The sequence below is a fragment of the Oryctolagus cuniculus genome, chromosome 7 (assembly GCF_964237555.1).
Source record: "Oryctolagus cuniculus chromosome 7, mOryCun1.1, whole genome shotgun sequence".
Classification (NCBI taxonomy): Eukaryota; Metazoa; Chordata; class Mammalia; order Lagomorpha; family Leporidae; genus Oryctolagus; species Oryctolagus cuniculus.
In genome coordinates, this window is record NC_091438.1 from 12,923,740 (window position 1) to 12,950,309 (window position 26,570).

Consider the following 26,570-nt stretch of genomic DNA (forward strand, 5'->3'; position numbering starts at 1 on the left):
CAGCAGTCTTGGTCATTAACACAGACCTGGCGCACCCTGGTTGTCCTCGTTCCTCAAGCACTCCGGGGGCAGTGGGCTCTCCCTGTCCCGCCCAAGCCGCCCTGCTAGGGATGGAACATCAGGAGTTCAAGTCAGGCTTCCAGTTGCCCTGCACCACTCTCTGGGTCGCCAGACACAGCCTGGGGTGGGTTTGAATCACACAGCTTTGCACTTAGGCTGGGAAAGGGCCCTGGGAGCTCAGGCTCCAGACCAGGGTGAGCAGAGGCACGGGGAGCTCAGCACCCCTCTGTCTCCAGCTGCACCCAGAAGCCATGCAGTGTTTTCTGGGGTGCCTGTCAGCTAGGGTGCACATGTGCATGCGTGTGTACATGGGATGACGCATGCTGTACACATGTGCATGTGTGTTCATGTGTGATGTGCAGGCGTGCACACACAGTATGATGTGTGTTGTGCCGTGTGTTCACATGATGTGATGTGTGTGCGTGTGCACATGGTGTGATGCGCATGTGGGCATGAAGTGACGTGTGTTGTGCATGTGTGCATGTGTGTTCGCATGGTGTGGTGTGGTGTGCAGGTGTGTGCACATGGTGTGATGTGCATGTGCGCATGCATGTGCGCATGAAGTGACGCGTGTTGTGCATGTGTGTTCGCATGTGTTGTGCAGGTGTGCGTGCGTGTACTCACGGAGTGATGTGTGTTGTGCACGTGTGCATTCGCCTCTGTGGACAGGAAACACCCACAGCTTCTGAGTCATCGTCTAATTCATTCTTTTTCCCCTTAGAAGTCTCACCACGTGCCCCAGGGATCGGGAAGGGAAGGCTGGGCAATGCGACCACAGACTCCTAGACGTGTGGCTTTTCACTGTCTCTGCTTTGGGGAAGTATCTGCAGAGGGGATGCGAAACAGGTCACTGCTCTCTGCCACTCTGCCTTCAGGCACAAGACGTTGGAACCTACATCCCTGTGGGGCAAGAATTGGAAGACAGGGACAGCTAGTGTCTTTGCATCACTTGATAGACAAAGGCTCACACAGCCGTCAGGTAGCATTCCTTCCATCTCCAACAGGCACAGGTTCTTTCTCAAGAATTTTATTTTAGGGGCCGGCTTGTGGCGCAGGGGGTTAAGCTGGTGCCTGTGATACCAGCATCCCATATTGGGAGGCCAGTTCCAGTCCCAACTGTTTGCTTCCATTCCAGCTTCCTGCTAATGCGCCTGGGAAGGCAGTGCACGATGGCCTAAATACTTGGGCCCCTGCCACTTGTGTGGGAGACCAAGGTGGAACTCCTGGCTCCTGGCTTCTCTCTGGTCCAGCCCGGGGCCATTGAGTCCATTTGGGGAGTGAATCAGCAGATGGGAGATCTCTCTCTCTTGCTCTCGCTCTCGCTCTCACTCTACTTCTCAAACAAGTAAATAAACAAATATTTTAAAAATAATCTTATTTTAATTTTTATTCGGACACATGGAAGAGTCCTCTAGGAAAGTCCAAATTAGAGAAGTGTGTTGATGTGAAGTGCAGACAGAGTTCAGAAAATGCTTCCTGGACCAGTCAACAAGTTCACATCACACCCTCTTTCTTCTGCAGCAGCATTGCTGCTCGTGCCCTCTCAGGCACTGTCGGCTTTGTTCTAGGTCTGTAGGAGCTGTGTCAGCTGGCGGGCAAACCCCAGAAGCACAGTGAGAGTGAAGCTGATTTTGAAAGGCAGAATGATAGCGAGAGAGAGAGAGAAAGAGAGAGAGCAAGAGAGCTATCTTCCATCCACCGGTTCACACTCCCCAAATGTCCACAAAAACCAGGCTGGGCCAGGCCAAAGCCAGGAGCCTGGAACTCCATCCTGGTCTCCCACGTGGAAGGCAGAGCTCAAAGCACTTGAGCCATCATTTGCTGCCTCCCGCGATGCATCCACAGAGAACTACACTGGAAGTAGCGTAGCCAGGTCTCAAACCGGCCATCTGATGCAGGATACAGGAATTCCAAACAGTCCTCTAACTTGCTGCGCCACCACAGAGAAGGAGAAGTCTAGCATTTTTCTTGCGAACAGTTGAGTTTCCTTTCATTTTGACTAACATATTTGAAAATTAAAAGCTTAAAAAAAACAACTAGCAGATTATTTAAAAATGGGAAATCAAGTGGCACTGCCGATTTTGTATTTACTGGTGACGGGAAGGTGTGGTTAAACTTAGCAGAAAGTTAAATTGACTTAAGTGGCCCTGCCCTGAAGAACATGAACGTTGATCATCATGTCTGCTTCCCCTGTTTGTTACTGTGAAGTGGTGAATATGCTCCAGGATAAAAACGTGATCGACTTCTGGAAAATTCTCTCCCCACATCACGTTGTTCTTATTTTATTGACAATCTCTTTTATGACCGGTACATATATGTTATTGATACATCTCCTTGAGTAATAAGAACAGGAAGCATGTGCAAACATTTTATATTAAATACGAATGACTTATTTCCATTCTTCCAAACTACAGGAGGCAAATTTAGATGTTATTTTCATAGGTGTGCTAGGTTATCTAGGCACACTGTGCTGAAATCTTTGTGTTTTTCCGCCCAAGGTTTTGTGGCTAGCACAAATTCACCTGTTCCAACACAGACTTTACAGTAACTGGAGCACTAATATGTATTCTGTGACATGGCAGCTCTTATTAGATCTCCAAATAAAGGCTGCCTACAATCTCTCGTATTGATTAAGTACAGAAGCAATTCATTTTTCCTGACATACAGAACCCTGGAAATTTATCAACTTTTATTATTCCTCATCGAAATGAGCTCCTTTAGATCTCTAATTATATTGTCTAATAAAACTAAACAGTGCGATTTGCATATTATATGAAGAAGTGTCTTACAACAAACTCATGGCAGTCAATTAACATAAAAGCTAATTATATATCTCATCAGCTTACAAGAGTTTCTGAATTCATGCTTTCCCTGCTGTAGCCTAGAGCAAAGGCACTCTGGATCTTCACTTCTAAATATTGACTTTTAACTAATATCAGCAGTGATTGCAATTTTTATGGCTGGAAAGTTAGTGATTAAACTAGATGCAATATTTGCCGTAATGCAATTCAAATTTCTACACCACATCTCTACAAAGAAAACCTTTGCAACAATGTGAAATTAATTCCCAGTCGCTCAACAGCTTCAGGACTGGGTTCACAACCGCGGGACACTCGGAGTCCGCCGGGCTGTAACGGTAGAGACGGAAACTCCACAACGAAGGTTTCCACTTCCAACTGTGCACTGTAGCCTAATTGTATTCTTGCATGATTGTGATAGCTATCAAGCAAGAAATTTACTACAAGATTAACAGAGACACAGTAATGAACAAGCAAGGGAAGCATCGTGTAATTGACTGTTATTAAAGTCTTGTCCTAGTGGCCCCTAATACACTCCCTAGCTCCAGCTTTCCATAGAAACCAAAGGCTGGGACTTTTCACTACTTTCTTCCATTTTCCAAGTTGGGATGCAGGTATCTCCTCACCCCCATACCAATGCTCACATAACGTGGTCTGAAGGAGCCTAAAGAGAAATAATCGGACACTACAGATACCACCTAGGATTCGGAGACGTGGATGGGTTTCAACATTGGGCAAGAGTTAGGATCTCCCCTGACCAGGGCACTCCAAGGGAGCCAGGGAGTGACCACGGATCATTTTTATATTTATAACTTGCACCCAACGAGTCCATGTGCAGAAGCAATGGCAGATAAGAACACCGTGCCAGTGCATCAGTTTTCTCCTGATACCTCGACGGCGGCCCTTTTCATTCATATTTTAATGAGGCTGGTATCTCCGAGACAGTCCTGGGAGGGCGGAGGCAACACTCCCCAAAGATTACAATAGGAGTTGCTTTATTGACAAGTACTATTCAAAACCTTCCCAGTCTAAAAAGAAAGACTTAGTTTTATTCCACTTGTCCCAATACTTCTTGCGCTCTTATAATCAAGACACTTTGGGGGGAGAAGGGAAAGGGGAGGGCTTGATTATTCTGCCAATAGTCTTTAAATTTACTGAAGGGAGTTCAGCTGGGTAGCACCGATCCAAACGCTACTAAGACACATTTTCATGATGAATAAAATGCTGCAATGCACCAGCATCTTAAAGACTTTCTCAAAAAAACCCAATTCTATTGTATTCTAAGATCAAAATCCCTTCTAGAATCTTCCGTAAAAGGAGCTCAACCCGTGAGCTGTGGGGTGTCCCCCTTCCCTGGCTTTGGTGAACACTGTCACGCTGTGACTTCTGAGCTGTCTCCAGCAAACATTTTCTACTTGTATAGCATCTTCACACCAGAGGACTAGCTCATTATATCCAACAGCTATAGACTTAGGAAATTATAGAAATCCATATGGTGATCCCTTGCTACAATATATGTGTGTTAAAATGGCCATTACTCCACTACATGCAAACACTTAAAAGTATACTTTCGAAACCAGAAAACCAGTTTCCTGTTAGGTGGGAAGTTTTACCATGGGGAGGGGGGCTGTCTACTAACAGCACAACCCAGGAAATAAATCAAATGGCTCATGAAAGTTAGGCGGTGGCCTTTTCGCCGCACATCAGCGTGCTGTGGCTCCTAACTGACATGCCCACAATTTTTGCTCACGGCTCAGAATGTTAGGTCAATGTGAACAATGAGTCTTTGGAGCATGGAGCAGCCTGTCCCCAAGAGGAAGTGCCTGGCGGTGCACGAGGCGATGGTTGGTGCCCTAACATTTCTAAAAGCACTCTTCCAGGGGGCCCCGCGCCCCTCCTGCCAAATCCGCTCCCAGCTCCCGCCCCTCCTCCCAGTCACTGAGAAGGTTTACTTTTCTAGTGGTAAGAAAAAAGCCCACTCTTCATTTTCAAGTAAAATATGGCTTGTTCTCATTCAGAAACTACGAGTGTATTTTACACCGATTGGATAAATATACCTGAATCAAGTATCACAGAAAAAAAAAAAAAAAACACAATCGCTCCACAGTGATCTGCCTTGATTAATAGTAATCTAAGAATTTACCTGCGCATCTTATAATTTTTCCCAGGGATTAATAAATGTTTAATCCTCAAGTTTCTGCCGGTTAATTACACAGATTTTCAGTTTCATTAACCCACATCTTCGCTGTTACAACTTAGCAGTCTGGAAAGGCGTAAATAAGAATGCGACCTGTAATCTGCAATGCGCGCTTTGAACCCCTTACGTTGCGGTTTTTGCCTGTGGACTTTATATCAAAAAGTAAAGCATTCATGAGTTTTTTAAAAAAAAAAAAAAAAACACTTGGTATGTCAGTGAGAGAAGAAATAAATGAAGCGGCATGTTTAAATCAGCTATTTAACTACAGGTTTGAATGCATGGACCTTGGAAACAGTACCAGACTCAAAGCAAGTTTGGGGCAGGGGGTGGGGAGAAAGCGGGATATCATTACCTGTGCACCCGGCAGGTGCAGTCGAAAGTTAATCGGCGGCGTTACTCCTCTTACTCTCTCCTGCTGGCGTGTTCCTTTAAAAATGTGTTTACAAAGTTGGTTCCTTACAGTGGTATAGTGACGCGGGGGATGATTTATAATGCAACCCAGATTTTTTTTTTTTTAGAAAACACAACCGCGAGCCCACCGCCCTGCGCTTTCATGTTAATGCTGCCGCTCTGGCGGATCAGATTTGTGGCCAGATGGCGGTGAAGCGCGGAGACCCTTTGTGCGCCCCGAGCGCGCCTGTGAATGTAGCGCGGTCGTTGGCACCGGAAGGGCTCACACTGCGACTGAAAGGGGACAATGGAGGCTGGATATATCAACACTGCAGAAATCGAGTTCATTTGGGATTCAGCCCCTTTCACAGTGGTTGTCATGCAAACTTCCTACTTTGATCAGCAGAGGGTGGAGAGGGGAAAAAAGCGCGCAAAGGCCGCGGGGCTGCGGCGCGGTCCGGGCGCCCTTGGCGGCTCCACGCCCCCTTCCGGAAGGAGCCGCGGGGACGCAGGCTCCTGCACCTTGACCCGTCTAGACGGCCCAGAAGTTTTTGTCTCTGTTACCAAGGGCGAGGGGTGCTCTTTGACCCGCGCCCGGAGCGAAGGTGGTGGCCGCGGAGTCCCTGCTGGATTCCGGCTGAATTGCGGAGGGAGCGGGGACGCACGGGGACGTGCACCAGCTGTTCCCAAAGAGAGCTGCGCGGAGCCCGCCGGGGAGAGGTGCGGCGCCCTAAGCCCCTCGCCCGGGGCGGCGCGCAGCTGCGGCCCGAGCGGACGCACGGCCCCGAGGAGGAGCGAGCGGAGGAGCCAAAAACTTTTGACTTCTCCAACTTCTTCGCGAACCGCGGGAGAGTTTTGCAACAAGCTTCTCTCTGCCCGCACCCACCCCGCACTCCCTCCGTCTCCCTTGACAAGTAGGTAGACCCTAACCGCCACTTCGGGTGCTTCGCGCCTTGCTCTGCGTGTTCAGTGACATAGGACTGATGGTTCCCTATAGGCGGTTTCTGGTTTGAACGCGGATTTTTTCCCCTCTGTCCATCTTTAACGTGCGCTTCATGATGGAACCCCCTTCCATCATGGAAATGCTATAGTTACAGAAGTGTAGGGGCCAACCGGCACGTGTTGGCAGCAGTGGGGGCTGCGCGCGCGCGCGTGTGCGTGTGTGTGTGCGTGCGTGTTTCCATGTGTGTTCCTGGCCGGGCGTCTTGGAACTAACTAGCATGCGCCCAAGTTTCCTCCGCTTCCCTGCAGATCCCCCTAGTCCAGTCTGAGGCATTCTTAGTCGACCTCTTGGACAACGTGTGTGAGCGAATGAACGACTACCAGCTTAAAGAAGACCCAGTGACGAAGGAGAAAACTTTCACGAGATACGCTCCACGGAAGGGGGACAAAGTGTACAAAGAGTATAAAAAGTTCTACTTCTATTCCGATGCCTACAGACCTTTGAAATTCGCGGTAAGCTGCCCCCGCCGCGCAGGGCACCCCGCGCGCGAGTTTTTTTGGCGTTCTTTTGTGTTGTTTGCTGTTCTTTTTCTCGGTCCTTGAGTTTCAGGACTTGGATGCACGTGGGGATGGCGTCCGTGTTTGCCTGGCGCTTGGGAAGTGCTCGCCATGCATTGCGGCGTGGTGCCCCTTAGAGACACCTACCGGGTTGTGGCATCTCCTGGTGACCCATGGAGATACTGAAATGCTGTTTTGCAACGAGGGCTGGTCACAGCTCCTAGGGACTTCAGCACACAGCTTGCACACTGTTTTGCCTGGGTGGGGGCCGAGTGGTGTCTATCCTGTTGCCAGAGGTTTCTCCCTCTGTTTTCCATAGAAGGGGACCGGGCTCTGTGGTTTCTAGATAAAATCCAACCTAAAACGAAGGTCATTTTCAAATATTTATAGCCAAATGATGGGGACAGAGTGACGTAATCATCTTCTTCTCAACCCCCTCCCCCCCCAAGGCTTCACAGAAGAGAGAATTTTTTTTCATCCTAGGTTAATTCAAGTATTCTAGCACAAACTAAGTTAAACAAAGGCTTAGGTATGATAGTTGGCTGAAAGCCAAATTTCCTCCCGGTATAATGTTTATTTTACAGGAAAGTGGCCTCTGGCTTGCTGGAATCTGCCTGGCAAAATATATTGCAATATATTGCACTTGACTTAATGCTGTTGAATCAGACAAAATGATGGGCAGGCCTGTTTTAAAAATGCATTACATTCACGCGGTGGCCAAAATGTCAGGCATTGCTGGAGCCCTGAAGTGAGGGCTTTAGCTGACTTCCGAAGATTTCATTTTAATTAAAAAGTAAGAGCAATAACTCAGGGTCGAAAGGGCCATGAAATAGGAATGGCAATGAGTAACTGTGCTTGTATTTCACAGGTTTTAAATAAACACATTACGGTGGAATTTCAAGATTTTTCAGCGCCCTTTAAAATTTTTAGAGTCTTGCTTAATGAGCTTGGAAAATGGTTTACAAGTCTCTAGCGAAATGCCTTCAGCAACTCCAGAATCCCTGAAAGGGTAACCTGATAGTTCCTTAACGGAGGGACAGACTCCAGTTGGAATTTAAGATTTTCCAATACAAGGGCCCACTCCTCTTCTCTGAAACTCAGGTTTCCTCCTTCCCTTTTCTGGAAAGCAGAGTGGAGTTTGGGCTGGACCTCTACACCGCGTGAAAAGAGACTCCCCCAAGTAACTGTCAGGCGTGTTTGCCACCGCGAGCGTGGAGGTGCATTTGTTTTGATGGCTGAGAAGGCTTCATTGTTTTCACACTTTCAAACCACAAAATGGATTATTATGTTAAATCAGAGGGAAAGCGGTTTAAGCGGTTCCAGGAAATGCCTTCTTTAAAATGTTGGGAAAAAAAAAAAAAAACAACATCCAACTCAGACTTTTCACATTTCTGCCTGTGGCTCGCATCCCAGTATAAGGAAGAGAAACAAAAGCTTCGAGCTATTTTCCTTCCTCCTGCTCCCTGTCCTCATGTCTTTCAGGGCCACTGATCAGGTAGTGAAATCCTAGGAAAATGATGGCAATTAACATTCTGGGAAGAGGTTGAATCCAATGCAATGGTGCATTCAATGCAGAGGGCTAACACAAATGGACCACCTTGGCTCCATGACTTGGTATTTTTAGCTAACAGAATGTTGCCACGTCCCTCGTACAACAAGGTGCCCTGCGAGTGTGTATCTAGCCACATATGCTGTTATTATGTTTCTGCAGTGTGAGACTATAATAGAAGAGTATGAAGATGAAATATTCGCACTTATCGCCCAGGAGGCACGCTCTCTAGCTGACAGGCTGTGCAGCGAAAAATCAGGTACTGTGTCTGATGTGGCATGTACTCCCTCCCTCGCTCCCCCTCTCTCTCAGTCAGCCTTGCAAGCCCCGTGTTTGCATCCCGAGCCGCGCCACGGCTCTGACGCAGGCTTCGCCGGCTGTAGCACGCGCGTCCCCGGAAACCACAGGCCTCCCCGTCTTCCCTCCCTGTTCCACCCTTGTTCGCTCAGCACGGCGTGAATCCACAGTACTTTCTCAGTATTTCTTTTTTAACTTCAGAGATTTGGATTTCCCATCCCGACCCAGGAAAGGAGAATCTGTAGGATTTAGAAAAGTGTTGGCTGTCACCCAGCAGCGGGCAGAGTTTCTGTTTCATAAGAAATGTTTTTGAAGATTGTTGTTGTTGTTGTGGGGGTGGGGCTTCCTGAGTTTTTTTTTTTTTTTCCAAGTCTGTTTCTCAGTGTCTACTTCTTAAAAACTGGCTCCCAGGATGGGAAAGGATACTTGTTAGGTATTGTTCAACATGCACCCTGGCACTTGTAAGCTAGGCAAGGATGACAGAACTTTACTGGAGACTAAGTTAACGCCTCCCCCCCCACGGCCCTGGCTCTCCCTCCTGTTTGGCTGCACACCCACAGGTGCATCATTATGATACCTGAGTGACACTGTTATTAGGATGTGGGACCACTGGGTGGGCGATGTTTGGAACCCCCTTTGGGAAGAAGAGGAATAGAGAGCCATGAATTCAGGCAGAGCTTTAAAGCTTTTTAAAAAAAAAGATATTGGCGTCATTTACAGCCACGTGGAAGCCTGAGACATTGAGCATTTAGCAGCTGTCTGGGAGACGGCCTCACGCAGCCAGCGGCGTGTACCACCTCTAAGTTGGTGCCACTTGGAGCTTCAAGTGAGAGTGACTGCACGTTTGTGGCTCAGCGGCCTCAAAAGTCGCCAGCCAGGATGGTGATAAATCCCCCACAAACAGAACCTGTGAGTTTTCTTACTCTAAGGACAAGATAGGGGTTTTGGTTTAAAGTCTGTGTTTCATGGCGCTTTGGAGTCTGGGGCTTTTTGCCCTTTGCTCTTGGCTTCAGAAGGTGGAGAGTTGTGAAATTCACACGGCCACGACTTCCCAAAGAAAGTGTTTTTGAAGTTTTTCAAAAATAATTCAGAGCTGCAGCTGTGTCTCAAAAGTGTTCAGCAAAAATGGGATAAACAATACCCGCCATATTTGTTGTCTTTTTTTCCTCGTGAAGGGTTTGGATGTGTCATAGGCAGCTATGACAAAAGCAAATAATTTGCTACATGAACATTCCTTAGAAAGTTCCGGAAGGACTTGGTTCCACCGACTATTTATGGTAGTGATCGCCCTCAAATTCTAGAGAAAGGCTGTGCCCCTAAGCTCAGAAATTTGACTTAAATTCAGTACTGTTAGCTGCCTCTTCTCATTCCTTCTGCATATTTATAACTAGAAATAATTATGGCTGCCCGATTGGGAAGCGGAATGAGTTCGTTCAAGTTCTGTTTCTTCAAGAAACATGTATGTGGGTGTTCCAAGCCATTCATGAGTTAAAAACTGAGACTAAATTAATCCTAAAAAGAAGCTAGATACCTCCCCCTCAACACCTACTGTTAAGAAAAGTCAGCATCACAGTGCAAGGTAGAGTTCTTCCGTCCTTACAACTTATTGCCAGACACAGCTAAGCAACACATCAGTGATAAAAGTCCCAATGAATGGCTGCAGCAAAGGGAAGTAATACGTTGTGACACACTGGGGTGCTTTCAGACAACGGAGGAAAAGATGAGACTTGCATATGGCAAAAGAACTCCGGATGCATTCAAACATGATCCAAAACACAAAACCAGGAAGTTCCCTGGCGGAGTGTGACAAGCGTACGCTGTTTTGTAAAGGAAACGCTCTATCTTGTTATACTGTACAGCAGCGTTACTATAACATGATCTCTGTAATTTAAATGTCTTAGGGATGTGCCCACGCGTGTGTGTGTTTGTAAAACTACGTTAGCCACTATTTACTGAGCGTATACTACGTGCTGAGTGTCCATCTATTGCTTTTATGGAGAGAAACGGTATTTAGGAAATAGATAACATTTATAGAACGAGAAATTTGATTGGAAGCTTGGTTTCTTTCCACACTTGATATACACTTTGTGTATTTATGAGTTTTGCTTTTTTTTCTGTTGAAGGTATTTCACTTTATTTGTTATACTTACATGTGAGCACATTGACACGCTCTTCAAAAACACCAGGGTTCTGACGTTCACACATAAAAATCACGGGCAATAATTGAGAAAACGTCACTTGCATCAAATTTAAGATGACTGCTTGGATTTAAAAATAACGCAGCAGTGAGCTTTTCCTCAACATCATGTGTCGTCTTTATGATGAGGGAGGAAAGTCTCAATGGAGGGTTGCCGATGGATCTGTGGGTGCCACTGCAATTGTAGACACTGGTTAGAATAAGAGTTACCAAACGTACCCCATCCCTGGAGTGAGAGACCAGGTACTTGGAAGATGTTCCTCATATAATCTCTTCTCTTTTTCTGGGGAAAAAGATAAAAGTAAGTTAATTAGATTTTCCTGGGGGAATATTTTGTGGTGTATAACCCAGGCCTTTGCAGATTCTTCTTTTGGACTCTTGAAGTGAAAATGGTTAAAATTTTAATGCAGTGTTGGGTCATGCCTAGGAATACAGCTATATACCGCTCAAGGTGGGGACAGAACACTGCGGGATATAATGAATGTGTACTCTTACGTTTGTGGGGGTATTCGCCCAAAAGATTGCTTGGAGTATCAATACAAATACAGAAATATATTCTATATATATCACTTCTGCTTTGGTGTCAAATTAACATTTAAAAAGCATAACTGATAAATTGGCCACATAACTACTTTGAATGCAATGGAATAAGATATCAGATATCTGGAAATCTTTCCGTTTAAAGTAAAAGCACTTTTACTTTTTGTATGCACTTCACACTAATGAGGGTGCTACATTCTCATATACGAATAGTTCCTCTCAAAGGCTAGCATACTTTAAATGAATTGTGTGGCTGAAGTCGCCTGTATCCTTTCTGAATAGAGTTGGTATTAATTGCTTCCAACCGGGAAAGTGGGGTGGGTCAGAGAATCTGCTTGCCCCGCTGGTGCTTGGATGAAAGGCCAAGTGGCCAGTGCCCCTTAGAAGCTGTGAAATATCTCTGCATGGATCTTCTTTCAGTACTCCCACAGCCACGGGTGAAGTGACACAAGACCTCTGCCTTGGCCTTGCTTTAAACCTCCCCGACCAAAAAATCCTGGAAGATGAGAGAAAAGCAGTGTGGGACGTTGTTGCTCCTGGGTGGGTGCGGGAGACAGGGAAAGAGAAAATACCCTTCCCTCTGCTTTTGTGTCTGCTTGAACATTCCATAGCAAAATTTGGGAAAAAGTGATTCCACCTTTTGGAGGAACGTGGGGGACTAACGGCTGCTATTTAATGGGAGAGTGATGCTATGTAAATTTCTTTCTCCAGGTCTGTGTGGAACTCCTGCTAACCATACTGAACTCTAGGAAGGAGGTGCCACTAGTTATAAAGAAGAGTAAAGCCACATCCTCAAAGGTCAAAGCCTGCCTTTTCTGTTTGCGTGTTGTCCGTCATGATAGGAAAAGTTGTCTCTTATTTGTACCATGTTTATCTCATAGATGATGATTTTTTTGAAACTCTGTTGTTTGGCATCATAACAAACTTGACTTTCTATAGGTAAGGCTGAAAGCATGTAAAAATGAAATGACCTTAGGTAGATTTTGATCAGAACAGGTTTGACGAGAAAGCATGTAGTACGGTGGTGGGAAAAAAAGAAGACCTTTCATAACCCAAGGAGGGATTTCACCATGCGGACTGTATGCTTTATGGTAAATGTTTATGCACATAGGCAAATGCCATGTACCATTTTGGTGAGAACTAGATTCGGTGTCTGAAATCTGTTGACAGGCCACTTATTTAAGGAAATATATTGCAATGAATTCCAAATTCAGTCCTCTGGGTTGTGTATGGCTGTTGGTGAAAGAAATGAACTCACTTCTTTAAAAAAAAATCAAGGATGAAATTTAAATTTCTAGAAACGATGAGTTTAAAAACTTCATTTCTAAAATCGGGTGGAGTGCCTCAAAAATAATGGGCATTTTTATAGTGAACAGTGATTGTATTGGCCTCTCTGAAACATGCGTTCTGAGTTCCAGTGATTTGGATAGATGATGGGAGATGACATTGTGCATTAAAATTGACACCAATGACCATGTTTTGCTGCAAACTCCTGTCTTTTTTTTTTTTTCTAAAGACATTCAGCTAACATTTAGTGTATAGATGTAACTATTAAATAACCTATCTTTCTTCTACAGGAATGTGTTTTGGAGATGTGGAGATGGAAGGGGAGGTTGGGACATGGTGGAAAATTACCTTTTCAACACACTGAATTTAATACACAGGGTAGTAACAATCTCTCTTGAACAATTTCATTGTCTCTGTCTAATTTGCATTCAATGGAGTCAGACTTTATTTAAAATGTCAGGGTAGAGTCTACACTTGTTTTTTTTTTTTTTTTAATTTCTCATTGTTGTCAGTGAGAATTGAATGAGCAGACTGTTGCAAATTCTGCCCCCAAAGAGCTAAAACTTTGCCATATTATTTCATAATTGCCCAGAAAACGCATTGTTTCAACCTTTCAACTGCTCCTCAGCAGGAAATAATTGTTGAATTCAGGAAAATATATCAAATTAAGGGAAAGCTGTTTCCATTTTTCCTCTCCCCCAACTCTTATTAAAGTCAGATTTTAAGTTAATGTCATTTGTGGGGGAAATTGAGAAAGAATATGCTTTTTTGGGTGTGTATTTCTGGCTGCTTAAGTATTCCAGACCTTACGTAATCCAATGACTGCTTTCTAGCTGATAGAAAATAGAAATAGCATTTAAGGCTAATTAACACCACTTACCAACAGGGCAGTAAAATTGTCATTAAAACCCAGTCCCTATGTCTTCATTTAGAGTTAACTATTGACGATAAATTTGACATTTGAAATTGCAAATCGTAAACATTTTGCCAACTCACATTTTCCTAGAAAATGCACTGAGCAGGAGCACTCTTACCTGACCCCAAGTGGCCTTTCCCAGGGACGTGGTGGAAAGCATGGCTTTGGGGGCAATGTGGCAACTGCATCTGTAGAAGTGTCACCGCTCTCCTTTCCCACTCTTGTGGGTAAGCATTAAAAATGCTTAAATGTCGGCCATACAAGCGCTAACCCCAGACGTTAAGGAAACGTGGGCTCTTGTCTGGAGCCTCCACAGCCATGGAGAAAGAGGCCCTCCTCTCACCGATGGGGCTTGCTCCTTGGTGGCGATGCTCTGAGCGTGGGAAGACTATGTAAGAGTTTGCTAAATATACTTTTAAATTCTTTTTCTTGGATTTTCTAGTAAAAGCCACCTTGAAGCTTACAAGCATTTTAATATCTCACGACTTGGGTATTCTTTTCCTTCCAGAATTTTTTTTTCCAGGCCAAACTTGTTAAACTCCTGGAAATATCTGTAGCTTATCGAGGTGCTCATTGAAACGGCATTTGAGTAGCAATACCCAAACCACGGGATTTCTTAGGCTGCAATGATTTTTCAGCTTCCCTCGGGGTCACGGTTAGGTTGTGCTGCTTTTGCTAATGAACAGTAATGAGACAGAGTAGCTGCTCACTGTAGCACGCCTTCTAACTGTCATCCTGCCTTCTCTATGGCCTTTACCAACCAAGAGCAAAGTAAAACACAAAGCCAGAGAACAGAACAAGAAACACCTAGGATGGGAGAGGACAGTTTCTCGCAGTTGATGAAAAGCAACCTCATTCTAGGTTAAAAAAAAAAAAAAAAATCCCTGGAGAAATATGGGTGGGGTCTGCGTACACAATGCTGGAGGAGAGAAGACACGTTTGAGGCTGGATAGTTTGTGCACCTGATCTCACAACAGCAACAACAAAGCCACCCAGTTGGCTGAGGCGAGCGCTTCATTTTCCGTTGTGTGGGTTACGAGTCGCTGAGAATAAGCTCCAACCAGTGAAGCCATTTCACTGAGGAGTGGAGAGTGGAATGGAGCCCAGGTCCCAGACGGGAAAGATCAATACTTTATTTACTAAGACAAACCCTAAAAAAGAGAGAGAGAGAGAGAGAGAAAGTCAATAGCTGGTTGTGTTTTTCTTTTTTCTCAGCATAGGTTCATCTCGATTCATATATGTAATAGATTTATCTAAATAAAAAATTTTAAGACATCTATCATTCTTAAAATTCAAATTGGAATGGGATGAGAAAAAAGTCACTCTTTGATGTGACATTGGGGTCTGTTTTAAAGCTTGATACAGATTTGTGTCCTAATTTTAAATGTCTTGATGTCCTGACAGTGGCATATCGTGTGTTAGGATACTACCCAGCTACAATTAACGATGGTAGTATGTCATCCCAATAAAAATATACCTGTTAGAGGCAAGTGCCTTTTTCTTATGATTCTCTACCTACCATTAATTCCCCTTGATGCAGCTCTGAAACGTATTAGCTTATTTGTTTTCAAAATAAGGAACTAAGTAGATAAAGAGGTCAAGTTCAGTAGATAAAAATCTAAAGATAGAAATTCCATTAATGACCTAGGGAAGGGTGCAGAAAAGGCTGTTGTGCTCCCTTGGAGTTCTTCTGGCTGTGCCCCCCCACCTCCACCTGCTTCCTGATGACAAGAGGGCCTTCTGGGGTCCACTGTGTCCTGGGCGAAGGCGATGGTGGTTCTAGGATGTAGGGTCATCACTAGCAAGAGGATGTGTTGCTTCTAGAGAGAAGTTTGTGGAAGCGGAGACCAAAACGTCAGCTAGAGCTCTCCACCCTTCTGGGTTTTCTGAGATGGTCCAGGAATGAACGGATGGACAGACAGAAACGCAGATGGGTAGATACGGACAAGCACACAGGGATAGATGTAAGTATAACTGGGACACAGGGAAATCATCCAGAGCTTTGGCTGTTCCTGAGCAGGGATCTCAGAACCAAGCATCTGGAAATTTCTTTAATTCCTTAAAAGAAAATAAATCATCCTGTGTTTCCCATCTTGAAGGATTATCTCAAGGTCTTCATAAAAGAAAAAAGTTACAACAGACAGATAATATCCTACCCCACAATAGGAAAATATATCTGAGAACATATTTGCAAAGTATGTTTAGTCTGTTAAGATGTTGCTTGGAAAACAAACATGCTATGAGGTTACCCTGAAATACAGGAGAATCGTAGGTGTTTTTATTACAGACACAGATTTTAGGAAACCCATAAGGTCAGGTTGCATCTCGGAAAACATTAGAGGACAAAGTAAAAGCCCAAATAGTAAGACAGACGATGAAGCTGATAGTCCTGCACTCCCACAACCTCGGAGCTGGGAAAAAACTGTGCATCACACCGCTGAGCCTCGATGCACCACGAAGGCAGAGGTCACTGGGCTCGGGAAGGGCTCTGGTGACTTCCTTGTCCTCTCAGTATTGGTTGAGCACCAATGTCCAAGGAATGCAGTTACGGCATGGCGCACCGGATGCCCGACGCCAGTAATGGAGCGTGGCTGGGACTTAGAAAGACCCAGGAAGCGAGAGGTTCAAATACTGATCCCTGTTTCCAACTTTGTAAAGAACAAGTTGGCACCTGAAGGGCTGGTATGGACTCCCTGACATTTCACATCCAGGACCCGCCTCCTAGTAGCTTTCTGCACAAGTGGGAATTTCTCCTCTCTGAGATCAGCGAGGAAGGGCAGCGATAATCCTGAGGCGACACCATTGTCAAGAGCAAGCTTTCAACCAGGTGATTTTCACTGTCTGAGAGAGAGAGAGTCTGGACGGCTCTGTGTACGTCAGCAAGGGCACCGAGGAAGCACCTCTGTGCCCTGTGGTTTGTGGAAGGAAGCAGAGAACCACAAAATAGACTGTTTGGTCCCTAGCAAAAATCGACCCTGCAGCCAGGGTATTGAAACAAAGCAAAGTCTAATACAAATGCAGGTTCAATAAGTGTTATTAAATTATTAGACATTTAGGTAGAAATATACCCCTTGAACTGCCTTTATATGCAATCAAAGCCATCATTAAATATTAATGTCCCAAGATAAAAGGGTTGTGTGTGTGTGTGTGTGTGTGTGTGAAGCAGTCCCCCCAAATGGTGAACAGGAGATGTTGCAAATTAGCTCCATTTTGTACACTTGGTGGGTACTCACATGCCAACCAACTTTGGGAGTGCAAACCCTGCCGAAAGTCCCCCTGGATTCCCGGGGTCTGGGCCAGCCATGCCTGGGCAGAGCTCCTGGGTGTTTTGTGGGTGTGCTGGGATTCCGTCCTGGCAAACCGCAAAAGGTACAGCGTCCATGTGAGCGCCCATTGTCACTTCAGCAAGGCCCTTCTGCAGAAAGCTAGACGCCTTGGAGTTGGAAGAAAGGGCTGAGCGATTCCGAGCAACCTGGGTCTCAGACACCTTTCAGCAGAGCCAAATAGAAGATGCTGGTTTCTCCATGCGGAAGGGCGTGATACCTTGAGGCTTCAAAAATCGGCTTTCTGGTTCTTTGTTTTTAAGAAATGCTTTTCCTCCTCCCTGACCACTAAAGTCTCAAATCTAGAAACCCTTAGCTTCTCCAGCGCTTGTGATTTATTCCCAGATGCTGGGAGTTGCCTCGTGTGTACCGACACAGCGTTAAGTAACGCTGGTGCCAACTGCCTTGTGCCCGAGGGCAGGAGGAGGGCTGGGGTGGCCCCACGCCACAGCTCCGCCCGGGCGGAGGATGTTCAAGTGCGCCAGTCCCTCGCTGGCTGGCCCGAGCAGAACCCAGGGGGGCAGGGAGCAGTCAGGGGAGGCCCCTTTGTCTGTGGGGCTGGGATTCCCTGGCTGTCCCCCAGCCCTGCTCTGAGTGGGCTGTGCCCTTGAGCGCGGGCTGTCCTTTCCAGGGTCAATATGGATCCCCAAGGAGCAAGTGCGGCAGGAGGCTCAAACAAAGCCTTATCTGAGGGCACAGTGATGAGCTGCCGAGTCTCCTTCCCCATTTATTCTCACATCGATCTGTATCTCAGAAAGCCCGGAGCGCCGCTCAGGGCCCTTGGCGTGGGTTGGCGGGGTAAATCCGTCAGAGCTGGTTATCAATGTGCCCTACCCAGAGAATGGCTTCCCCAGGAAGGTGTGTGCCTGTGACCTCTCCTGCAGACCCCCAAGAGAAAGGGCTGGGTCGAAGGCTCAAGGTGAACCTGCCTGTGCGGGAGATCCGCATCGGCCGGCTGGGGTCTCGCGGGGCCGTGCGGGGTGCGGCTGACTGTTTTACAGTTGTTGCTCCTGCCCGCTGAGATTCCTCTTTGTTTACTCCTCCCCATGCAAAACTGGAATGACCAGGGACCCCTCGAACGCCCGGGTCCCTGAAGCCGTAACACACAGTCTGCTGTGACGAGGCGCTGTCGCCTTTGTGGCCTTCTGCTCACCTGGACAGTGCCCATTGCACAGTGGCCTGTGTGGGCAAGCCCCGTGTGGCAACTTCTGTAGACAGGGCTGTGCCACGGGGCCAGGGACCGGGAGCTCCACAGTCAGGGCGTGGTAGAGTGGGGGCCAGAGGAAGAAGACGCAGGCTGTTGGCAGGAGGGAAAGGCCGCTAGAAAACACCGCATCGAGAGAATTTTAACCTGGGAGATGTTTTCTCTGGTCGACGGCCAGAGGTGGGAATAAGGGGAGGAAACCAGGCTGAGAACTCTGATAGGTGAGGACATGCGCCAGAGACCCTGGGTGTCTCTTGTTCTGCACCTGCTGGGCGGACTGGGAGGGGTGGGAGGGGTCCCTCCCTTTGGCGGCGGGTGACTCCAGGGCTTCTTGTCCACTACACTTCCTGCTGGGCCCGAACCACAGATGCAGGTGTCTGGGCCATGTGACAGATCTTTCCTGGTCCCCGGTCAGTTCTTGGTTGTACCGGAGGACTAAGCCACTTGGCATCCCCCAGGATGCCCCGCGTGGAGCCGGTGCCCTACTGGAACACCTGCTCTGCAGCTCTGGGCACTGGCATTTCCCGAGTTCCAGGCTGAAAGCAAACTCTGATTGCAACCTTGTTCCCTCCATTTTGGCCATTAGTAGAGCAGGAACCATGTTGCTTTTATTTGCTAATTTAGATGTTTACAGTCTGAGGGTGGAGTACGAAAGAGGAGAGGAGTCTCTTTGATTCCCTTGTAATTGTTGACAGATGTGCTTGATCAGTGCCTGTGACCAGTTTGCAGTCTGGTGTTTCCCCTCTGGAAGTCTAGCTGGGGGCCTCTCCTCCTGGGCTTGGCCACACGGTGCTTGGTCAGCCGCTTCCCTGCCACGGAGCTTCCAGTCCTGGTCTGTGGGCTCACCAGCTGACCCCACCTGCTCAGTGTCAAGTCCACTGAGTGGGCGTTTCTGATCCTTTCCCGTGAACTTCAGAGACACACAGTCAGGGTCCCATGGGAGCCGCCGGTCCCTGGCTGGAGATGCCTGTCACCCAGCGCCTTGCCCAGGCAGCAGGGGTGGGAGCCCCTGTGAACCATGCTGTGGGGACTCTTCGTCCTCTGACTACTTTTCCGTGATGTCCAGACCAGAGCAGACCCCAGCCTGGACAATGTAGGGGACCCTTCACTACCTCGGTCTGTCCCCCACATCCAAGGAAAAACTCCAAAGTTTTTAGCTTGGGCTTTATAAAACTGGATAAAACGAAACAAATTAAAAAATGCAAAAAAACTCCTGTTTTGCAAGTAGAAGGAAACATAGATTTTTTTTTGACAGGCAGAGTGGACAGTGAGAGAGAGAGACAGAGAGAAAGGTCTTCCTTTGCTGTTGGTTCACCCCCCAATAGCCACTGCGGCCGGCACACTGCGCTGATCCGAAGGCAGGAGCCAGGTGCTTCTCCTGGTCTCCCATGCGGGTGCAGGGCCCAAGCACTTGGGCCATCCTCCACTGCACTCCTGGGCCACAGCAGAGAGCTGGACTGGAAGAGGGGCAACCGGGACAGAATCCAGCGCCCCGACTGGTACTAGAACCCTGGGTGCCGGCACTGCAGGCGGAGGATTAGCCTAGTGAGCTACGGTGGCGCCGGCCGAAACATGGATATTTTTAAAAAGCAGGTTTAAAAAATGAACAATTGAAGGACCTAAATAATTGTTTATAGTCATGTGTGTGTACACACACACACACACACACACAGGGGTTTTCAAAAGGCTCATGGAAAATGTATATTATGAAAAGAACTATGCATGGATTTCAAAATTTTTTTTCACCAAGATAAATTAGTATTTTAATTCGGTTTTCCATGAACTTTATGAAGTACCCGTGTGTGTGTGTGTGTGTGTGTGTGCGCACACATGCATGTGCTGTCGCACATATGTATGGAGCTTGTCTACTATTTTATGTCCTGGTCCTTTCACTCTGTGTGTTGTGAATTCTCAGCATTCTTCTACATTATAAATTTCATGGATTACAGAGAATTTACTTATAAATAAAATCTATAAATATTTATTTCGCATACATTACATTTATTTAACTGATCTATCATGGATCAGATTATTCTCAATTTTATTATTATTGAAAAAAATACAGAGATTAAATTTGGTAGCTGAATCGTCCACAAAGCCAAGAGAACTTCCCTCACATCAACTTGCCAGAGTGGAAATGCTGGGGGCTAGGACCTGGGCTGTGCTACAAGGTCATCTGGCCCCCCTGTAGGTGAGGACTCACACAAGTCCCGCCCTGTGCGCGACAAGTCCCTTTTGTGTTCAGTTCAAGGACAAGGCAACCTCCTCTGACCCAAACCTGCCAGCGGGCACTCCAGGGCTCCCGCTGTGGCAGCCTTGGTTACAGATCCCTCCCTCGGCCGACGGCGTCTTACATCCTCACAACCTCAATGCTATCATCGTCTCCACCTGTAGAGGAAGAAACCAGGGTCTCAGGGTCTGAGACACATTGAGGGGTCAAGGTCAAGGGCCAGGGCCAGGGCTCCCACTGCATCTCCCTCGGGCGCCCCGCTGATGGGCAGACCCCAGGCCCTGTAATGCAGCAGTGGGACCCCTGGGTGTCGGGAGAGCCGCGCCCCGGGAGGCAGTGAGGGAGCTGTGTGGGCCGCGCGTGGGGGCTGCAGCAGCCCCTTCAAGGAGACCGGGACTTTCCAGGCAGCGCGACTGTGTTCATCAAGACAGGTTGGACGTGGGCTTGTCCACGGGTGACATCTCTCTTAAAGAGGGTGACATGAACTTGTATGTCAATCGGAAGCAGGCAGGCACAGCCGTGAACATGGGCTGCGTAGGTGCAGCAGGGCTGAGCGCAGCGTCACGGGCCGCAGGGACCGGCTCCGTGGCGGCTGGGGCAGGGCGTTCAGGCTCAAGGGCGCCCAAGGTGGCCAGGTGGTGGTCAGGAGACAGGCGCCCGCCATCTTCCCGCAGAGCCAGCTCAGGGGCAGGAATCTTCCTGGCAGGGACTCACTGTCCTGAACACAAAGAATTCTAGGTTGTTCTTAACCTCACTTAATGCAGTGGATCCTCCTCGCAGCCTTGGAAAGCTCACGGACAAACACTTCTTAAATGAATATATTTATGTGCATAAAATAAAAATTATACTATTACAAGGAACACTGATGACAATATGTTATAAGGTGTATTTTCGTAGTGCTGAGTCTGTCTTCGCTAATATATTTAGTAACAAGACCCGGCTGCGGGTCTGTTGGCAAGTTTTGAAATCCTGATGAACAAACACTATATCCTGAGATGGCCTGTAGCTCTTACCTGATAGGAAGTTATCTGTGGCTTTAGCTGGCTAACAGATTCCACAGACTACCCGAATGAAGAAGACGATTGGTCAGGTTACAAGAAATTCTAAAAAAAATATTGCAGGAAACAGGAAAAGGGTTATTGAGAATATAAAATTGAAACCTGAACCACCTAAGTGGAATCGTTCAGTTAGGGTGGGAATTTAGAAGATTCATTTTATCAGGGGCAATCGCAATCATGCAATACCTGGTGCCCATATCTTGTAGTCCATAGAACTGTAGCAAGACTTCTTGAGCAAATGCTTCAGACCAACAGTGAGTTGGAAACGGAACAGACATTCATAAGTTAAATGACCGCCAGTTCCACTTGGGATCTGTGATGGCAAAGTAGGACGTGGCCCTTGTACCTCGGGCCTGTGCTGCCCAAGTCCCTTACACAGTAAAGTGTAAGTTCATCTAAGAACATGCGGCAAGGGGGATGGAGTCGTCTGTGTGTAGTTCCTCGTGTAACCAATCACCTCAATAAAAACGCTGGCCGATTCGACTCGTGCGCACCTTCTGTCCAACAGAAGTATAACTCCCCCCGAACGTTTTCCCGCCTGGCAATTTGTGTGTCAGTCTCTAGGCTGTCGGTGCAACTGCGGGACAAGCCTGGAGTCCCTTCACCTCTAATAAAGATGTTCTAGCTCTTCCCGGGGACCTAGCCCTGGAGGAAGGCAACCCTCGCTGGCTGTTGCTTCCAGCCCGCCCCCTCCTGCACCCCTGGTACTTGTCCCCGCTCTGTCTCTTAGCCTGCCAAGTCTCAACCGTGGGACGACCCTACCCTCTCCTGCACCGGCTCCCGTGGCTCCGACCCTAAGAAAGAGGAGGAAGCTGTGGGCTCCCACTGGGGCACGTGCCATGTGCAAAGATGGCGCCATGAGCTCCCACGCTGGCCAGGGGGCCGGGCACCCCAGATGCAGGGGCCCTCTCCTCTCTGCTTTCTTTTTTCCTGGATAAACCTTTCTGCTCTCTCCAGATTTCTTTATTCTAGTAGTCCAATGTGTCTGGGAGGTGGGGTCCCCAGGGGAGGCACTGGCAACAGAGACCTAGTGATGGGTGGACCCCGCGTCTGGGCAGTGGCGTGCCCTTGGGCTGACCACTTGACCCCTTGGCTTTCAGTGTCTGTCCTCCGTGGTAAAACACCGGAGGTGCCTGGACACTTTTCTAAGCTCCTGTGGTTACTCTGTCCGCCATCCCAGTTCCCATCCCTTATATGTAGAGAGGTGCTGTTTGCTTTCCTCCACTTCCGCCTCCAGACTCGCGTCTCTGCCTGAGCCCTGGACGTCCGTCCTGTCCGCCCGTCTCTGCCCTCCAGTCCTGGGAGCCACTTCCCAGAAGCTCTTTGAGGTCCCCACTCTCATTCCTCCGGCTGTTCGCTGCCTGCCCCCTGCCCCCACCCTGCCTTCTCCTCACTCGTGCCCTTAGCTGCATCTTGTCCCTTATCCCCCCTGGCTACTCCGCCCTTTGTTGGATGCAATTCATTTTTTTCCCCTTTTGTTTCTATGGGGTTCTCTAAACTGTTTGTTCATTTCAGGAAAAAAAAAATCTCTGTCTTCCACATTACCCCCATTCTCTCCTGCTGTATCGAGCCCTACAGCCGTGTTTCCTGTAAGCCGCCAAGATGCCTGAAGCCAGCCATGGCAACAGCAGGAGCGAGGGGGTGGTGCTATGGTGGCCTCCACATCCGTGGGAGCCAACAGCTCGGGCGCTCATCCTCTGCCTCAGCTTCCCTCTCCTCACCCGGAAAGGGAGCAGCCCAGGAACTCCCAGGGCACAGAGAGAGAACATTCTGGAAGCCCTCCATCCCAGGGATGGAAGCAGCCCTGAGCTCCCAGAAGCTAGAAAGCAGCAAGGGGAATTTGGATTGGTAGAGAAGGAGCTCTTTAGTGATGTTTGTTGCTAAAAATTGACAGGTGACTGAAAGTACAGGCAGATAACACCTGCAACACCAATATAGAAAAAAGCAACAGTGACAGCAGCAACACCGCGTAGGGGCCACGGAGGAACTGTGGCTTCAGCCAAAGCGCCCCAGAGGTCCCTCGTGTTGGGGCTTTTTCTCGGGTCTTTTTCCTTCTGCGAAGAGCTCAGCCCTTGGAATTTCCGCCTTGCTTGGACTTTGCTGCCGCCCTGCACATTGTCCCCGCCAAGCCCTGGGCAGGGGCAGGCCACTTCCCAGCCCTGCTCCTGATTAGAAATGTAAAAGACTCACTCCTGTGCGCGCAGAGGCCCCGCCCCGCTCCCTGAGATGTCCTCCCCTTTCTCTTTGGGCATCAGCTCCTCCCACAGGGCACACAGAAAATGCAGCCATGCATGCAGCCTGAGCGGGCCATTCAGCGCCCCGGCCCCTTCCCAGGTCTGGGAGCAGCCGCCATTCACCCTTTGCCTTCTGGTGGCTTCTGAACCATGAAGTCCTGGGCAGTAGAGCTGGACAATCCCTTCTGCAAGGGGCGGGGCCAGGGCCCAGGGCCCCCCGGGGTGTAGGCTGGGCTCCTCCAGGACTGCTCCCTGCTTCTTGCTGTGCTCAGCTGTGGCCCGGGGGGAGAGCCTCCATGAGCGAGAGCGAGAATGTCACAGAACGCTGTCCCGCACCTGGGCAATACTGCCGGGGTCCCCTCGGTCATCTCAGCCAGGGCTGTGTCCCCAGTGCGTGGGAAAAGGCACCTTGATGCAGCCTCTCTCCCACGACCTGGGGAGCAGGACATGGCCTGAGCCCAGAGAGACCTGAGGTTTCCCTGGGGCCCCCGCTCTGGCCTGCCACCCGCACCCGCCAGGTCTTTGCGTTCAGCCACAGTGGCTCTGAGCCCCACTGCCACACTGCAGTCCATCTCTCTGCCTGCCACCAGGTAGATCTCCAGAATCAAATCTCTGATCTCAGCAGCTTTTGATGGTCACTGAGCCAGGCTCTCCTAGAAACGCTTCTTGTTTTCTTTTCCACGTGTCACTGCTGTCCACCAGGCATCACCATCCACAGAATGATCCTGACCCCCACAGGCCATGCCTGAAGTACCCTCCCCAGCCTTGAAGCCCCACCAGCAACCCTGCACAAACCCTCCTGGCTCAGAGCCCAGGGTGCTGCCCATAGGGGCCTTGCCCAGGAAGGGGCAGGCCAGAGGGACATCTCAAGGGTGGATCATGGCGGCCGCCAGGGAGCTGAGGCTGGGTGGAGGGGAAGGAGGTGGATGCCCAAGTTCCCAGCGCAGCATTCCGTGCAGGAAGGAGTGCACAGGCTATAGATCCGGGAGCATCTAGAAGACCCGAACGACATCAGCCCAGGAGCTGGCCTGACCACTGCTCCACCCATCCCAGTGCTTTCTGTATGGAGAAGAACCCCCTGGCGCACACTGGAGCCACCTGTGAGATCGGACGGCAGTGGCACCTCCCTCATCCGGTTGTTTGTGAGGAGTGGAGGGGCTGACTTAAAGCACGCAGCCCCACTCGTGTAGGAAACAGCCGCGTGAGTTCCAGGGTGCCCATAGAAGCAGTCATCCAAAGCGAGCAGCTCGGGGGTGGAACCAACATGGAGCTGGGGCTCTTACCCTTACAGAAAGTGATCGGCAAGTATTTCTGGACTCAGTCAAATCTTTAAATGGCCCAGGGGAGCATGGAGAGGGGCAGGGTGGCCTGAGAAAGTCAGCACCCAGGATCTGTGCATGACAGGAGGGCCAGAGATGGGTCAGAGCCCAAAGCGAGCCGTGAGGGTGTCGGAGAGAGAAGAGTGTTGTGGGGGTCGGGAGACTTGCAAAGGCCATGACACCTGCTGCTTCCAGCAAGTCATGTACCCCTTTCAGTGTTGTCATCGGGGAAGGGGGTACAACTCTGACATGTGCAGGAGGAATGGGACAAGAGCGATCGTAAAAGTCTTTGGAGGGGGCCGGCGCTGTGGTGAAGTGGGTTAACGCCCTGGCCTGAAGCACCGTCATCCCGTATGGGCACCGGTTCGAGACCCGGCTGCTCCACTTCCTGTCCAGCTCTCTGCTATGGCCTGGGATAGCAGTGGAAGATGCCCCAAGTGCTTGGGCCCCTGCACCCACATGGGAGACCCGGAAGAAGCTCCTGGCTCCTGGCTTTGGATTGGCGTAGCTCCGGCCGTTGCAGCCATCTGGAGAGTGAACCATCGAATGGAAGACCTCTCTCTCTCTCTCTGCCTCTCTTCTCTCTGTGTAACTCTGACTTTCAAATAAATAAATAAATCTTTAAAAAAAAAAAGTCTTTGGAAACCAGGATGGCTGTCATGGTGCAGTGGGTTAAGCTGCCGATTGGGATGTCCACATCCCATATACGAGCGCTGGTTCAAGTCCCCACTACTCCACTTCCCATCCAGCTTCCTGCCAATGATGCATCCTGGGAGGCAGCAGGTGATGGCCCAAGTGCTTGGACCCCTAAAACCCTCACAGGAGACCCAGGCGGAGTTCTGGATCCTTGGCTTTGGCCTGCTGCAGTCCTGGCTGTGGCAGGAATTTAGGGGAGTGACCCAGTGGGTGGAACACCCCTCCCCCTACCTCTTTCTCCCTCTCCGTCACCTTGCCTTTCAAGTAAATAAAAATAAATAGGTTTTTAAAAAAGTTCTTGAAAATAAAAAAGGTCCAACAAGTAGGAGTAGGAGGCTGAGGGTAAGGAGTCACTAGGCTGCAGGATGAGTTCCCAAGGCAGCTGGCTGCAATGGCCAGAGCTGGGCAGATCGGAAGCCAGGAGCCAAGACTTGGGCCACCCTCCACTGCATTCCCAGGCACATTAGCAGGGAACTGGACCGGCCGAGACTTCAGCCGGTGTCCATGTGGGATGCTGGCACTGCAGGTGCTTTGCCAGCTACGCCACAATGCCAGCCCCTAAACTTATCTTTCTTTGTTTGTTTTTTAAGATTTATTTATTTATTTGAAAGGCAGAGTTACAGAGAGAGAGAGACAGAGAGACAAAGAGAGAGACAGATCTTCTATCCTCTGGTTCCCTCCCCAGATGGCCACAATGGCCGGAGCTGTGCCAATCCAAAGCCAGGAGCCAGGAGCTTCTTCCAGATCTTCCCACATGGGTGCAGGGGCCCATATG

At 48.7% G+C, this 26,570-nt stretch overlaps 1 protein-coding gene across 5 annotated transcripts in view; it reads left to right on the forward strand.

Moving 5' to 3' along the window:
• CNPY1 (canopy FGF signaling regulator 1) overlaps positions 1 to 19,502 on the forward strand; it is a 136,433-nt gene extending 116,931 nt beyond the window's left edge. For 4 of the 5 annotated variants that reach the window (XM_070077231.1, XM_070077232.1, XM_070077234.1 and 1 more), the window contains 3 exons: positions 6,697 to 6,900; positions 8,657 to 8,753; positions 12,240 to 19,502. In XM_070077231.1, the coding sequence (XP_069933332.1) occupies positions 6,697 to 6,900; positions 8,657 to 8,753; positions 12,240 to 12,277 (339 nt within the window). In that variant the 3' untranslated portion in view covers positions 12,278 to 19,502. Of the gene's footprint in view, positions 1 to 5,916; positions 6,360 to 6,696; positions 6,901 to 8,656; positions 8,754 to 12,239 lie in introns of those variants that run through there. The other variant, XM_017345653.3, reaches the window with a different exon arrangement.
• Positions 19,503 to 26,570: the final 7,068 nt, after the last annotated feature.